The sequence below is a fragment of the Salarias fasciatus genome, chromosome 20 (genome assembly GCF_902148845.1).
Source record: "Salarias fasciatus chromosome 20, fSalaFa1.1, whole genome shotgun sequence".
NCBI lineage: Eukaryota > Metazoa > Chordata > Actinopteri > Blenniiformes > Blenniidae > Salarias > Salarias fasciatus.
In genome coordinates, this window is record NC_043764.1 from 32,134,759 (window position 1) to 32,151,288 (window position 16,530).

Here is a 16,530-nt window from a genome sequence, read left to right on the forward strand (position 1 = left end):
GAAGAGACTCTCTGTAGAACCAGACCCAGAAGAGACTCTCTGCAGAACCAGACCCAGAAGAGACTCTCTGCAGAACCAGACCCAGAAGAGACTCTCTGTAGAACCAGACCCAGAAGAGTCTCTCTGTAGAACCAGACCCAGAAGAGACTCTCTGTAGAACCAGACCCAGAAGAGTCTCTCTGTAGAACCAGACCCAGACCAGCCTAAAAGTCACTGCTGACTGTTTTCACTTTGATCTGTTTGCCAACTCAGTGTCGTTACCCAAAGCCTGGTCCAACCGGATTTATAAGGTGGTGAACAGGTTACACACACACACACACACACACACACACACACACACACACACACCCATATTGTTCTTCTTTGGTGTAACGCTGAATGAGGAAATCCCAGCCTGTCTCTCGTCCACCAATGTCACATTCAGCAGCTGCACTTCCTCATATACTCTCACTTACTGTTTCACAGGCGTCTCTTTCACACACACACTCACACACACACACACACGCGCGCACACACACGCAGACGCAGCTGCATGTGCTGTGAAGAGGAGCGTCTCGAGCCCAGCGGAGAAATCCCCACGTCAGATGTGAGATCCCGGATCAGCGGGGATCGTGAAGGTTACCACAGGTCCGGGAGGTGAGTCCCTGGTGTTTGTTTGAGCCTGACTCTTTAGAGAAGACGAGCTGCATGTGGACGACGTCAGCGTCGCTCTGCAGCTCAGCCGAGCGTCGCTTCATGCGAGAAGTCAGGAAGCACCTGACCAGCCGCAGGTGTCAACACACAAGACACACTTTCACTTTCTGCCATGAGATTCCAGGAGAAAACGTTCCGTTTAGGCTCAAACTGGGAAAAGTGTCTGTGTTCAAATCGTCATGAGAACAGTAACGAGGTCAACAGTCAGATCTGGAAACTTCCTGGACACCTGGCTGCCATGGCAACACCTGAGGGAACTTTGACCTGGAAACGCTTACAGCTGCTCTGGGAATGGACCAACGAAAGGATTTACCCCACAGCAGACTGGTTTACCCCACAGCAGACTGATTTACCCCACAGCAGACTGGTTTACCTCACAGCAGACTGGTTTACCCCACAGCAGACTGGTTTACCCCACAGCAGACTGATTTACCCCACAGCAGACTGGTTTACCTCACAGCAGACTGGTTTACCCCACAGCAGACTGGTTTACCCCACAGCAGACTGGTGTACCCCACAGCAGACTGATTTACCTCACAGCAGACTGGTTTACCCCACAGCAGACTGGTTTACCCCACAGCAGACTGATTTACCCCACAGCAGACTGGTTTACCCCACAGCAGACTGGTTTACCCCACAGCAGACTGATTTACCCCACAGTAGACTGGTTTACCCCACAGCAGACTGGTTTACCCACAGCAGACTGGTTACCCACAGCAGACTGATTTACCCCACAGCAGACTGGTTTACCCCACAGCAGACTGGTTTACCCCACAGCAGACTGATTGTCCCATAACTGTGAAGAACGGCTGATTGGAATTCTTTACTTCTATTCCTCATCCCAGTAGATTTCTGAGCTGTTGAAAGCGTCATAATAAAACAACATAATGTAAGAGATGCAAAATAATGTCAAGTAATGTAACATGATAAAATTGAATTAACTGAAAGTAATGGGATTTAACAAGTTTCACAAACAACACTAAAAAATATAGTCATGTAAAGCAACATAATGTAAAGTTACATAATAAAAGTAATGTAACTGAACAAAAGCAAAGTAATATTAAAAAACATAGAACAGAGATGTAATATTAATCACCATAACATAGGAATGTAAAGTAACACAATGTCACTACAATGAAAACACGTAACAAAACAAAGTGCCCTAAAGTACTTAAAGGTGCTGTAGGCAGGATTTTGCTAGTCAATGCTAATTTTTCTGTGTTTTCTTTGGATTAAATGTTAGAGTATCCATTGATAATCCTTTAGGAGTGTAGCATAACTGCACTACCGCGAGGGCGCAGCGTTTCCATCTGTCTCTGTTCTGAGCTGAAAAGGAATCTCGACAGCTCCAGGTATCTTGACCAATCAGAAGAGCCCCTGAGGCTCTAACCGTGATTGGTCGAGGGGTGTTTGTCCCACGTTCTTGTGGGAGGGGCTTAACTTGCATAAGGGCGTGATGTCAGAGAAAACAGGACAGGATTGGCTGTGCTGGGTTTCAAATCACCATCTTAGATGGGTCAAATCGCCATCTTGCTTAGGTAACCCTAAGCAAGATGGCGGAGATGCGGAATCCTGCCTACAGCACCTTTAATGTGCAAATTTCAATTATTGGAAAAGTGAAGAAAGCTCCATTCTTACTAATATGAAACGAAACATGAAGAATCATCTTTTGCTCATATTGTTCTCTTTTCCTAAAAATGATTTTTTTTTTGAGGAACTACAAGAAAACACATCAAGCTTTGAATTTACACAAAAGTTGCCAGAAGATTCCTCTTCCAACGCTTTTTTCCTTTTTCCTTCTATCTTGCCTTCATTTCTCGTTCCTTCCTCAGGACGTCCATCACTGTCAGGTAAGAGTTCCCTTCAGCCTGCGGTGTTCAGTCTGGTCCTCTGAGTCCCGGCGTCGTCTCTCCTCAGAACATGGACCCGACGTCTCCCAGCCCTCGGAGGAGCTTCAGCTTCTCGTCCCTCCGGATCAAGAGTGAGTGTGGAGACGACGCGGGGGTGACGGTCAGAGACCGCTTCAGCTTTCAGCCAGTGACGCTTTCCCTTCACAGGGAGGCACAACAGTCAGGACGAAGCCGGGTTCGCGGGCCGGAGGGGCCAGCGGCCGTTTTCATCCGCCAGAGAGTCATCCAGGAAAGGTGAGCGGAGGCCAGTGAGCGGTCCGGGCCGGTCCACACCTCACAGCTCTGCCACAGCTGCACATGAAGCAATGTGACGGCCGTCCAGGGTCCAGGTCTCACGGCCGGGTGGACTGCTGGACGGGAAGGTCCAGGAAACAGCTTGCAGTGCTCTTCGGAAGAGTCAATCTCATCGTTTTTCTTTACTTATTCAATTCAATTCAGCTTTATTTATAAAGCGTCGATTGCAGCATAGTCCTTCCTAGACACAGAGAAAACCCAACGGATCCACATGAGCAGCAGAAGCGACTGAGGAAAAGACGACAGAGAGACTACAAGAGAGACCAGGGTCAATGACATGTAGCAGTGAAACACGTAAACATGTACATCGAGTAAGAAAGGAGAGAAGTTCCACATGCTAGGAGCCCGGGGTTCAGGAACCGCTGGGACCCACTGGGTCTGGACTGTCTCACTCCATCGATGGAGCCGCTGTTTCGATTGATGTCCAGTTAGAAACTGTTTGCACCTGTTCTTGCTCATGTGGAATCGTTGGGTTTTCTCTGGAAACGTGCGTCGTCATGACTGTTATTTGACACTAAATAAAGCTGAATTGAGTAGAAGTGTTTCAGGATAACTGGTTCCCGGCAGCTAAAACCTCACAGGACCAACCCAGCTGGGGAAGGAAAGCTCTCACACCACTTCAGATCGTCTCTGCTTCCTCCTCCTCCGTGCACTGAAAAAACCTGAGCCTCAGAATCAGTGGATGGTTGTGACTGTAGTCACGCTGTAGTTTTCCATGAACAGCGACACTAAATTCCTGTGTGTTTTCACTCACAGGATCTGTTCCAGGCGAAGACTCGTCCCCACAGCGTCTCCAGGAGAAAACAGGTTGGTCTGAAGGTTTTTCAAAAACGGGAGCTGTGCTGACAGGGACCAGAGGGGACCACTCTCATCAGAGCCAGTCTTCAGAAGCTGGATGAGGGTCGTGTGATCGTGTCCCAAGGCATCATGGGATGGATCTCCACTTCGCTGAGTCACGTCGTTGTCAGTGTGCTCAGGCGGAACATGAAGACTTCAGGCTGAAGAGGGACTGCAGACTGTGGAGGAGCCACAGAGGCTTTCCATCAGGAGATGATCAGTAATCACACACTGATCAATAAGATCAGCAAACAGCCGATTATCAGTGAGATGAGCCAAACCGCCTCAGTCTGCAGCACTTTCCAGGTTTCCTCCCTCCAGGCAGGGGGCGCTGCACACACACACACACACCCCACACACCACACACACCACACACACACACACACACACACACACACCACACACACACAGTTGTAGTTTAAAGAGGATGCGCGCCCTCAGACAGCAAACAGACCTCAGAACAGATGGTCCGTGAATGCACCACGGTCCGTGAATGCACCACGGCGCAGCTCCCTGCCGGTGGTGCGTTCAGGAACAGGCGGTGCGTTGGTGCGTGTTTACATGCGGGGATGGAGGCAGCGCGGTGCCGCTCCTGAGTGAGCTCACGCGGACTGTCAGGGCCCAGGAGGAGGACTCCGGTTTCGGGAGGACTCCGGGTGTCGGGGAGGAGGACCCCGGGAGGAGGACCCCGGGAGGAGGACCGCCGGTATGAGCGAAGCCGTGCGGCGGAGGCGGAGAGGCCGCCTGTCGGACTTGAGGAACAGATGGAGTGAGTTAAAGTTCTGAAACTTCCTGATTTCTCACTCGGTTTGTGGACAGTTTGACTCAAATGTCCATTTTCAGTGCGTGCGTGCTTGTGTGTGGGAGAGTGAGCGCGCGCGCGCGTCTGGCAGGTTGTGGTGTGTTCAGGTGCCGCTCAGATTAAAACCTCAGATTAATCCAACCACACTCAGATTACGATAAAGTTTGAAGTTTCTTGTGTTTGTAGTGAAATGCGAAGTCAAGCAAAAGACGTTTAAAGGGTTTATTCAGGAACAACCTCAGTACTGAACTCAAATGATTTATTTCACACACAACCTCTTTCAAACTGGAGAAGTTTTTTCTTCAAAATTCAGATTTTCAGGAGAATTGGGTCTTTTTATTTAGCCTTTGTTTTTGTAGTTCAGATTTTTGTCAATCTCCCCTGGCATTACTTTTTCTCATAGATACATTTTATGTATGAGATTAAAGTTTCTCATTTCTGTCATGAAATTCGGTAACTTCTGCATTTCTTGCATGCACTTTTGAAGCCAGAGTAATCGGTTACTGTGCTTCAGAGTAAAGTGTTTGTTTTTCTCTGTTTGCAGTGTGTGCTGATGGCTTGTGATTGTGCGTTGAGTGTCTTTTCAGCCTTTCTTTGGTACGGTCCCCGTCCTGTTCCTCTCAGACCGGAACTCCAGGGTAAAACCCGTGTGGCGCTCCTCGTGATGGCTGTCATAACATCTGTTGTTGGTATCAGTGCCACAGACGACAGCAGAAGCCGTGGGTTTCTGAAGTCCTCCCTTGGAAGTGAGAGGAGGTGTTTGAACAGACCAGGACTCGGCGGTTTCTGAGGAGGTGTCAGTGATTCCTTCTCGTCAGGTCGGTGTTGTAACTTGTCGGCGGCTGTCGTTTCCTCCCACATCACCTGGAGGAGGCTCATGGAGGCACGTGAACACAGCTCCACTCAGATTAACTCGGCTGGACGGAGCTGAACTCGCCTGGAAGCAGCTGAACACACACCAGCACACCTGAGCACTGCTGAGATGTGTTTAAAGTTATTCTTTTTCCAGGTTCTCAGTGTGAACCATGAGCAGATGGTTTGTTCTTATAGAGCTACGTGATTGTGTGCAGAGGTTGCACCGGAAGCATGATGGGAGATGAGGAGATAGAGACCAGGGACTTCCTGAAGTTTTGAGTTTGCTTTCAAACTGATCTTGAGTCAAGTGCTGCTGCAGGAAGGATGGAACCTTGAACCCACATCTCTTCCAATCACGTTTCTTCTTGTGGTTGTTTTTCTTCGTCTGGTCCTCGGTGGTTCTGCTGAGCTCTTAGAAAGGCTGTATCTCCTCCTCCTCTGCCTCTTCAGGAGAGCAGCTGATGTGCTGGTGCTTCTGTGGTGCAGCTGCAGTCAGACCTCGAGGAGATGAGGGGGCGGAGCCATTGCAGCCTCCTGGTGAAGTTTTCACCTGCTCTGCAGCCTCACCACTTCCTGCCTTTCTGAGTGTGAAGCAGTGCTTTACTGCCGGTTCTGGTGAATGTTTCACAGAGATGTCGTCACAGCTGAGCCAGGCAGCTTCTTCAAACATTCGTTTCCACGTTTCAAGTCTCTGAAAACAGCTTTTCAAAAGCTTGTGTTTGAGTAGGCCGACAACATTGTTTGAACTGAACGAAGTGGACATTTCCTGCGTTCAGTATACCATCATCTGACACTGAGTGGACCATGAGGGAGAACGGAGAAGAGGAGCTGACAGCTGCTCATCCTGCTCTTCTCTGCACAGAGCTACATTCAGAAAAACACAGCACGTCACCAGCTCGAGGCCCGGCCTGCAAACCGCAGCGTCTGTACCTCGGGCCTGGTCTGGACCGAGGTGGGAGACCACGAGGGAACGCCAAGAAGCCCGTCTGAATGCAGCGTGAGAATGAGTGGTCGGAGTGGAAGATGGCACAGATTGGCAGCCTCGCTGTGGTTACTGATGTAGCTCGCCAAGTAAGCTCATGAAGTACTGAGGTAATGAATAATGTCATTCTAAAGCCCCACCGGCTGGGGCTCAGGGCCTTTCTGTGTGGAGTTTGCATGTTCTCCCCGTGTGTGCGTGGGTTCTCTCTGGGTACTCCGGCTTCCTCCCACGGTCCAAAAACATGCATGTCAGGTTAATTGGTCACCCTACATTGCCCCTAGGTATGAATGTGTGAGTGATTGGTTGTCTGTCTGTATATATGTCAGCCCTGAGATGGGTGACCCCGCCCTGCGACAGACTGGAGACCTGTCCGGGGTGACCCCGCCTTCGCCCACAGCAGCTGGGATCGGCTCCAGCCACCCGCGACCCCAAAAGGGAGAAGTGGTAGAAAATGAATAAAGCAGTCAATGCATTATTATTATTATTATTGTTATTATATGCTCATAAAGCCAATTTCATAGAAACCTTCAGGTGTAAAATCCAGTGAAATGGCCTCTAAACTTCTCCTGTAGCTGTTGCATTGTGGGTGTTTCTCTAAACTTCCTCAGCATGGTTTTGAGGCTAACATGGAAATTTAGAAAAATATGAAAAGCTTGAGAATGGCTGAAAGAGCAGCTGGAGGAGATGTGGGCTGTGAAGGCAGCAGTGGTGCCAGCGGTGATGGGGCAGGAGGGCAGGAACCCCAGGCTGGAGGCATGGCTCCAGGAAGTCCCTCCTCTGGCTCCTCTTCCTCACTGGGTTCCACTGTCTGAGGCGTTCGCTGAGCAGGTTCTCACTGGGGCCATTTTCTGGATGTCTTCTTGGAGGGATGGTGTTTCCTCCTGGAGGGTGGCTTTGACCTTTGACCCTCACCAGTCCTCGGCCTCCCTCACTGAGTTTCGTGTCCAGCCTCAGGACGCTGGACTTCAGGAGGAACCCTCCTGCATTGTGAGGAGTTTCCTTGTCTTGATATCGGTAGCTTGCATCTCTTCCAGTGTCCAGGATATTATACCAGCTGGGTAATCTGATTACTGGTGAGACAGATGGATGTGATTCCTGCCATTCAGCTGGCCCTCCAGGCCTGTCTCACCCCTGGAGGGATTTGTCTGTCTGTCATGTCGCTGCCATTGAGAGCCTACTTTTGCGGGATTGTTGGAGAATGCTGTGTTCATTCTCCCGGTGCTGGAGTGTGTATCAGCTGGTTGGTGTGGTGATGGTAGCACTGCTTTGTTTACATTGTTTTCTGGTACTTTGTTCTTTCTCCAGCACTTCAAGGTCTTCTCTTTCATGTCCCTGGCTCTCCCCTGTAGTGGTTCTCCTCTTGGGGCGTGGTACCCAGTCTCGCTGTTCAGGGTGATGTTGACCTGGCTCCTTGAGCATATCTGGTGAGGTATCAGTCTCCAGCTGTAGCGGGGTAGATGTGTTTTGAAGCAACCCCCATCACCCTACATTCACTGGGTTTCTTGATAGCAGCACTCCATCACTGCCATGTTTACTGATCTCATCCTTTGTTCCAGGAGCCACGTTCTCATCAGGACTACTTCTGACGAAAACCCTCAGGCCGTTAAATCTGTACGACTCTATCGGTCTGTGTATCACTCATTGTTGAGTTATAGGCTTTCAGTGCAAAAGACCTTGCCCAAGGGCCCGCCTGGTTTTACTCCTCACCCTGACCCGGATCTTCTGAAACCAAAGTCCAGGCTGTCACCTGCTGAGCTATTTGGACTGTCTGTGACAGCCCCGCCTCCACCGGCCGGTCAATCTGTGGTGTCCCTCTGGCTGGAAGTCAATGTTCACAACATCCAGCAGACCGCAAATCCCCTCATAGTCACTCACTTTAATCAAGAACCATTCAGACCATGGCTGGGGAGTGATACAGACCTTCCTGGGGAGTGATCCAGACCTTCCTGGGGAGTGATCCAGACCTTCCTGGGGAGTGATACAGACCTTCCTGGGGGGTGATACAGACCTTCCTGGGGAGTGATAAAGACCTTCCTGGGGAGTGATACAGACCTCCCTGGGGAGTGATACAGACCTTCCTGGGGGGTGATACAGACCTTCCTGGGGAGTGATACAGACCTTCCTGGGGGGTGATACAGACCTTCCTGGGGAGTGATAAAGACCTTCCTGGGGAGTGATACAGACCTTCCTGGGGGGTGATACAGACCTTCCTGGGGGGTGATACAGACCTTCCTGGGGAGTGATACAGACCTTCCTGGGGAGTGATAAAGACCTTCCTGGGGAGTGATACAGACCTTCCTGGGGGGTGATACAGACCTTCCTGGGGGGTGATACAGACCTTCCTGGGGAGTGATAAAGACCTTCCTGGGGAGTGATACAGACCTTCCTGGGGGGTGATACAGACCTTCCTGGGGAGTGATACAGACCTTCCTGGGGGGTGATACAGACCTTCCTGGGGAGTGATACAGACCTTCCTGGGGAGTGATACAGACCTTCCTGGGGGGTGATACAGACCTTCCTGGGGAGTGATAAAGACCTTCCTGGGGAGTGATACAGACCTTCCTGGGGGGTGATACAGACCTTCCTGGGGAGTGATACAGACCTTCCTGGGGGGTGATACAGACCTTCCTGGGGAGTGATACAGACCTTCCTGGGGAGTGATACAGACCTTCCTGGGGGGTGATACAGACCTTCCTGTGCTCATGGTTTTCATTCCTCCAGGTCTTTGCACACAGAGGTGAACGGGTCTGGACATGTCGGCCTGCCTCAGTGTTCGAACAGTATTTGAACGGTGTTTGAGGCTGTCAGCAGGTGGAGGCGCTCTGATCAGAGCGGCGGACCGAAGCACAGCTTCTCCTTTCTGTCGCAGGTCATTTGACTAATTCAAATGTTCACACCGCTGGTGTGCACTTCATGAAGAAGACCTTTGTTCATGATCATGAATTGAGGCTGGAAAGGCAGATCAGATGATCAAAAGGCCTTTATCTGATAACATGTCCTCGCATCTTTACAAATTAGTTTTAATCATCGCAGAAGTTGTTAAAAGAATGTGGGAGCATGTTTATTTTATGTTGACAGTTCACAATCATTTCTTCAGATAATTTCCACCTGAATGGGTCCCCACAGATATCACGCAAACAAGCCTCTGCCTCTGCAGCTCTCAGGTGACTGGAGCCGGATCGGTGTTGCCATTGTGTGAGCTGTTGTTAATGTGGAGGAAAAGTTTCCATTCTTACTCGCTGTTAGTGTTTCAGCTTCGTTAGCGGAGATGTAAACACAGCTCCCGCTGCACGGACCCACTGACATTTACTGTCAAATACCTTTGAGAAATTGTGCAGCGGCTCAGAGCTGGATTAATTTCAACAAAACCATAGAGGGAAGTGGAGCGAGCAGTGTGAAGGGCTGCAGGGCGACGTGAGATGATCACACCCTCCACACAGACGAATTAAACTTCCCTCATTTCAATCTTTGTCACGTATTAACAAAGACTCGCTTGGTGCTTATGATAAATATGTCAGCGTGAATGTTGTGATATCAACACGCACAATGCACGTATCAGTGAGGAAGACTGAGGACTTGTTTCCTCTTTGTGATGAATAAATCCTCCAACTCCTCTGTGTCCAGGTGAGCAGCCCAAAGGAAACCTCATCTTAGACGACGCAGGGAAACACAGTGAGTTCTGAGCACCCCCACGGGGCAAATGCACACCCCCACGGGGCAAACGCACACCCCCACGGGGCAAACGCACACCCCCACGGGGCAAACGCACACCCCCACGGGGCAAACGCACACCCCCACGGGGCAAACGCACACCCCCACGGGGCAAACACACACCTCCACGGGGCAAACGCACACCTCCACGTGGCAAAAAACATAATTTTAACATATTTTTAACATAATTTAACACAGACCTTCCTGAGAAACACCCTCTCACTCTGACGCAGATCTTCACAGAGCTCTCACTCTGACGCAGATCTTCACAGAGCTCTCACTCTGACGCAGATCTTCACAGAGCTCTCACTCTGACACAGATCTTCACAGAGCTCTCACTCTGACGCAGATCTTCACAGAGCTCTCACTCTGACACAGATCTTCACAGAGCTCTCACTCTGACGCAGATCTTCACAGAGCTCTCACTCTGACACAGATCCTCAGAGCTCTCACTCTGTCACAGATCTTCACAGAGCTCTCACTCTGACACAGATCCTCAGAGCTCTCACTCTGACCAGGATGTGTGATGGGGAGAGCCACAGGAAGTGTTTGAGCTGGTTGTGTCTCTGCCTCAGGTGGTCTGTCCTCCGGAGAAGACGATGGACGACCGGGAGCCCTCAAGCGGTTCAGCGCCATGTGGGCGTCCCTGCGCAGAGGCAAACGAGACGGTGAGTATCATCTGGGTTCAGCTCTGGACGCTCCAGAGACGTCTCTCTGATCAGTGAACCCTGAGGACGGCAGCCTTTCTCTGGACTCAGCCTGTCTGCAGGTGTGGACGCGGTCACAGGTGTCCAGTCGTCTTTGGTCCAGTGATGAATCCTCCTGACTGATGAGGACAGATGACAGTATTGATTTGAGTGAATGGGATTGTTTAATCTTTGTTATTCTGTAGTTCCTATGAAGGTGATGTGGAGTATGTTGTTGATGCCTCATGATCAGAGCTCTGTCGGTCTTTTAATGTTCCTTTATTAGGAAACATTAGAGGAATAAACCCATGCTCCTTTTCATTTGTAACAAAACTTCATTTATGTGCTGAATGAATGATGTTGGTGGACCCTCTGACTGTAGTGTGTGTGCTGTTGTTCTCCTCTCACAGTGTTTGTGTTGTTGTTGTTCTCTCACAGTGTTGTGCTGTTGTTGTTCTCTCTCGGTGTTGTGCTGTTGTTGTTCTCTCACAGTGTTGTGCTGTTGTTGTTCTCTCAGTGAGGATGTCGTTTCTGCAGTTTGACTCGTCTGCTGTTTCCTGATCTGTGGTTGAAGCTGCAGGGTTTTGCTGGCAGGTGTTTTGTGGCTCTCAGCCTCTTTACAGTGATGTTCCTCTTGGTTTTTTTTTTCATTCTAGTACCTTCTAATCAGGGCAAAGCAGTTTTGGTTGAAAAGAAGAGATGAACACAAAGTACAGGACTGTCTATCCGTTTGTGATTTCTGAAATTTTTCGACTGTGGAAACATTCATTTTTCTTGGTGTTGGCGAACCATCATGGTGCAGAGGATTAAAGGTATTTTGGCACACCTTCAAGTGCCCCATCTGGTTTATAGGATATAACAGAGGAAGGCTGACCTCTTGCTCCTCATGTGACAGAAACAGTGGAAGTGTGAAGAACCGGCCTGTGCTGGTCCTGCCTTGGAAATCAATCCTCTTTTTCTATATCTTTCTACGTCCGAGCCCCTCTGACCACTGTGTCTCTGCTTTCTCAAAGTTCCAGAAGCTGATCCCTCAAACCTCCCGGGTCCTGCAGACCCCGACAGCACGGCCAGACAGCCGCGCTACGCCAGCGGACAGTACTTCTTCGAGTACCTGGTGGTGGTCAGCCTGAAGAAGACCAGCGACGGAAGCAGCTACGAGCCCCAGATCACCTACCAGTTTCCCAAGGTCAGTGCTGCAGAGCCTGCTGGGAGAACCTGCTGTAGGCTGGTAGTGAGGAGGAGAACCTGCTGTAGGCTGGTAGTGAGGAGGAGAACCTGCTGTAGGCCGGTCCTGAGGAGGAGAACCTGCTGTAGGCCGGTCCTGAGGAGGAGAACCTGCTGTAGGCCGGTCCTGAGGAGGAGAACCTGCTGTAGGCCGGTAGTGAGGAGGAGAACCTGCTGTAGGCCGGTAGTGAGGAGGAGAACCTGCTGTAGGCCGGTAGTGAGGAGGAGAACCTGCTGTAGGCCGGTAGTGAGGAAGAGAACCTGCTGTAGGCCGGTAGTGAGGAGGAGAACCTGCTGTAGGCCGGTAGTGAGGAGGAGAACCTGCTGTAGGCCGGTAGTGAGGAGGAGAACCTGCTGTAGGCTGGTAGTGAGGAGGAGAACCTGCTGTAGGCCGGTAGTGAGGAGGAGAACCTGCTGTAGGCCGGTAGTGAGGAGGAGAACCTGCTGTAGGCCGGTAGTGAGGAGGAGAACCTGCTGTAGGCTGGTCCTGAGGAGGAGAACCTTCTGTAGGCCGGTCCTGAGGAGGAGAACCTGCTGTAGGCCGGTCCTGAGGAGGAGAACCTGCTGTAGGCCGGTCCTGAGGAGGAGAACCTGCTGTAGGCTGGTCCTGAGGAGGAGAACCTGCTGTAGGCCGGTCCTGAGGAGGAGAACCTGCTGTAGGCCGGTAGTGAGGAGGAGAACCTGCTGAGGAGAAGCTGCTGGTGTTTCCTCAGAGAGATGGGATGGCCAGATATCAGAGGGAGGAAGAGGAGAAGACGCTGAAGGCCATCACGCTGTTTTGTTTCCCAGAAGGCATCAACTGGGCTCCGCTAACAGAATACCACAGGTAGAGTAATCTGATTACCACAGGTAGAGTAATCTCAATACCACAGGTGTCTGACCATCGTGTGTGTGTGTGTGTGTGTGTGTGTGTGTGTGTGTGTGTGTGTGTGTGTGTGCAGTGAGACGTTCTCCTTCGTGCTGACTGAGATCGACGGCAGCAGGAGGAACGGTTACTGCAGGAGGCTCCTGGTGAGTCTGACCTGAATGACCTGCTGTGACCTCTTGTGACCTCTTGTGACCTCTTGTGACCTCTCGGGAGTGTTGAAGTAGGATCTCCTCTTGTTGTTCGCCGTCTAGCCTGGAGGACGAGGAGCCCGGCCTCCGGAGGCGTTCTGCATCATCAGCTCTCTGGCCTGCTTCGGCCTCTTCTCAAAGGTCACCGGGTCACTGCTGCCCCTGCCTGTGTGTGTGTGTGTGTGTGGCCTGCAGCGGGACCAGCAGCTTCAATGGAACTGTGTGTGTTTGTGTGTGTATGTGTGTGTGTGTGTGCAGATCTTTGACGAGGTGGAGAAGCGGCGGCAGATCTCCATGGCCATGATCTATCCCTTCATGCAGAAGCTGAGAGAGGCCACCTTTCCCGCTCCGGGACACACCGTGGAGATCAAGAGCTTCATCCCCGAGTCAGGCACTGAGGTCAGAGGTCACCCTGCACGCGTCCGCCTGCAGTCAGCCTGCAGTCAGTCGATGGCTCACCAGCTGACCCGCTCCTCCGTCAGATCATCTCCCTGACCCGCCCGCTGGACTCCTGGCTGGAACATGTGGACTTCGGCACCCTGTTCAGCTGCCTGACGGACCAGGAGGTGCTGCTGGTGTTCGCCGCCGCCGTCCTGGAGAGACGCATCGTCTTCATCGCAGACGACCTGGGGTAGATGACGAGATGACGCGTCTGCACTTCCCCTTTTCTCAACATTCAACACAGCGTCCAAACATAGGGTCCCTGGACCCTGACGTGAACCGTCCAGAGGTCTCCTGACCGGCCTGTCCGTCTCCGCAGCACCTTGTCTCAGGTGATCCACGCCGTGGCCGCCCTGCTGTACCCCTTCACCTGGCAGCACACCTTCATCTCCATCGTCCCGGAGATCCTCATCGACGTGGTGATGGCGCCCACGCCCTACCTGCTGGGCGTCCAGAAGCACCTGCTGGACCTGGTGACCGACCAGGGAGACGTGAGTGGAGCGTCCACAGTCGCACTGCAGCGCCGAGGGCCGGCCAGCGAGTAACCCGGGGTGTGTGTGTGTGTGTGTGTGTGTGTGTGTGTGTGTGTGTGTGTGACACAGCTGCTGGTGGTCGATCTGTCTGAAGATAAGAAGAAGACCTTCATTGTTTCGGTAAGAAACGTCTAGAACCGGAGCCTGACAGAGCCTGACCCAGCACTGACCTGGGGTATTTGGGGTTCTTCGGGGTTCTTCGGGGTTCTTTCAGATTGGCGATGAAGACTCCATCCTGCCCCCGAAGCTCCAGGCTGAGATCCTGGAGGCCCTGCGGAACAAACAGGAAGCACCAAGTGAGTTCCGGCCCCACCTGTGTGTTCCTGAGGTTCTCCTTATCAGGCACTGTCCTGAACCGTGACGGTACCGGAGTCCAGAGACGAGCTGAGGGCCGGAGGGGGGAACCAGAACCTGAACCCAGGTCTCCGATCACAGCAGTCAGAACAGTTCTGCCATCTGACAGGTGGAGAACCGTTCTTGGTCCAGGTTCTTGGTGGGTCTTGACCATGAAGAGCAGAGGCAGCTTGGCAGGCTGCTGTTGTGTGTGTTCTTGTTTTTGTTCCGCCGTTCCGTCACGTTCCCTGCAGACTAAAGTCTTGAGGCTTCTTCAGGCGTTAAAGGAACGCAGTAGAACGTCTGGTTCCGTCTTCAGCCGTGTGTTCTGTGCCCTGCCAGCGGTGGAGGAGCTGAACCGGGTGGTGTCGGAGGCCTTCCTGCAGTTCTTCGTGAAGACGGTCGGCCATTACTCCTCCTACGTGAAGCACCGGCACGCCGGAGAGCAGGGCCAGTTCGAGAAGAGGAGGTTCTACAAAGCCATCGACTCCAGAACCACCCGGCACTTCGTCAAGAGGTTCATCCAGACGCAGATGTTCGACCTGTTCATCCAGGAGGTGGAGCAGCAGCAGCCCGGGCCTCAGCAGGGTGAGGCCACACAGACACACACACACACACACACACACACACACACCCCTCAGCGGGCCTCGCTCAGACGTTCCTCTGCTCTCCTGCAGGAGTCTTTCACAGGAAGATAGTGGAGCACCAGGAGAGGAGGAAGCGGGAGAAGAAACACTAGGCCTCTGTACATAGGAAGCGGTGTGAATGTTGCACTGCGGCGGCGGCGGCGGCGGCGTTCGGGTGCCGGCGCGTCGATTCCAGCCCCTCGGTCCGAGACACTGACTCACTGACACATTTCAATAAAGACTAGTTTTTTAAGTCCACGCTCCTCCAGGCTCTTCTTCCTCGCTCGGTGAAGGGAAACACAGCGCCGCTCTCACAGGAAGGCCTCCTGCTGTGAGCCCTCTGGCGCCCCCTGCTGGAGGAGCTGCTCACTGCCTCTCAGCAGATCTCCTGGGAGGCAGACACGTTCAGCTCAGCAGGTCCGGTCATCTCTGCTCCGCTGTCGGAGGAGCCAGCCTGAGCAGAGCAGCAGCTGCTGCTGTTTGAATTGACTTTGTGTCTTTATTCCAGCATGGAAACAATAAAACCACGAAGATCTGAAGTTCAAGCAGTGAACAGCATCATGAAGTCCTGAAGCTGCGTTTGTTCCTTTCTAAATTTGTGAAACTTGGCAGAACGGGAGAGTTGAGTGAAGAGGAAGTCTCTGGAGACGAAGACTGTCCTCTGAAGACACGAGCTGGACTGACGGACACATCTGAAGCACGGCTCTTCACTTCAGTCACTTCTCCATCTCACTCTCCTCGTGTTTCTCTAGAGTCTAGAAGCTGCTGCAGACACCAAAACAAAATCTGAGTCAGTATCAGGATCAACAAAAAAACTATCAGTATCAACAAAATGTCAGTATCAGGACAGTCTTCTCCATGAAGTTCCAGCTTAGTGTGGCAACTTTAATCCTGCATAACACATACAGAACAACATGAGAACAGGAAAATAACAACAGAACAGCAGGAGAACAACAACAGAACAGTGTCGGAACAACAGGAGAACCTGTGGTTTCAACCATCAACAGGTTGGAAAGATGTGGATGAACTCCTGCTTCATCAGCTGACCTGAGGCAGGCTGGATCTGTCAGGCCGGTTCTGCCTGACCCAGTTCTGTCAGACTGGTTCTGTTCAGCCTGGGCTTATTGCATTCCTGCCCTCTGCCTGCCCTGAAGCTGATGAACGATACATTTCCACATGGACCTCTCCAAACAGTAATGTGGAAAAAAGCAAAAGAAAAAGAAAAATCCTGGTTAAAAAAATAATAATAATTCAACATGTAAAAGAAGCTTTTACTACAACTGATACACATTTGTCTGAAAGGTTTGTGATATTTATGACTGAAAACCTGCAATCAAATTTGTAAAACGCATAAAAAAAGAAAAAAAATCACATAAGGTTCAAACTGCTTGAACAATAAAGCATCTGTTCGAAACAGCTGGAAGACAGTTCATTTAAAAAAACAAAACAAAACAACCAGCGGCACAGAGGACGAAGAAGGACAGATAAAATACCAATTAAATATATTATTAGAGTCATTAAAGTTCCAGTCTGGTTCCACTCATGTC

The 16,530-nt window shown here is 51.3% G+C and overlaps 1 protein-coding gene across 4 annotated transcripts; it reads left to right on the forward strand.

Moving 5' to 3' along the window:
* The first annotated feature begins 357 nt into the window (after positions 1-357).
* Positions 358-16,473, forward strand: LOC115408868 (DENN domain-containing protein 2D). Of its 4 annotated transcripts, XM_030119827.1 has the most exons (18): positions 358-636; positions 2,526-2,543; positions 2,611-2,674; positions 2,751-2,837; positions 3,654-3,704; positions 9,998-10,045; positions 10,660-10,752; positions 11,784-11,956; positions 12,708-12,820; positions 12,936-13,005; positions 13,114-13,191; positions 13,309-13,449; positions 13,533-13,681; positions 13,811-13,982; positions 14,094-14,144; positions 14,239-14,320; positions 14,700-14,945; positions 15,035-16,473. In XM_030119827.1, exons 3-18 carry the CDS (start codon positions 2,614-2,616, stop codon positions 15,094-15,096), a joined length of 1,677 nt encoding a protein of 558 aa, XP_029975687.1. In that variant the 5' UTR covers positions 358-636; positions 2,526-2,543; positions 2,611-2,613; the 3' UTR covers positions 15,097-16,473. The 4 variants fall into 4 exon arrangements, with proteins under 4 accessions (XP_029975687.1, XP_029975686.1, XP_029975688.1 ...); XM_030119826.1 differs by lacking the exon at positions 2,526-2,543 and having other exon boundaries at positions 359-636; XM_030119828.1 differs by lacking the exons at positions 358-636; positions 2,526-2,543; positions 2,611-2,674; positions 2,751-2,837; positions 3,654-3,704 and adding an exon at positions 4,145-4,503.
* Positions 16,474-16,530: the final 57 nt, after the last annotated feature.

Bases quoted from the DNA above. Each gene is read 5' to 3' on its own strand.
- LOC115408868 (XM_030119827.1), top strand. From the start codon at position 2,614: ATGGACCCGACGTCTCCCAGCCCTCGGAGGAGCTTCAGCTTCTCGTCC. The intron at 11,957-12,707 runs GTCAGTGCTGCA...GTGTTTCCTCAG, and splicing joins TCACCTACCAGTTTCCCAAG to AGAGATGGGATGGCCAGATA. The intron at 14,946-15,034 runs GTGAGGCCACAC...GCTCTCCTGCAG, and splicing joins GCAGCCCGGGCCTCAGCAGG to GAGTCTTTCACAGGAAGATA.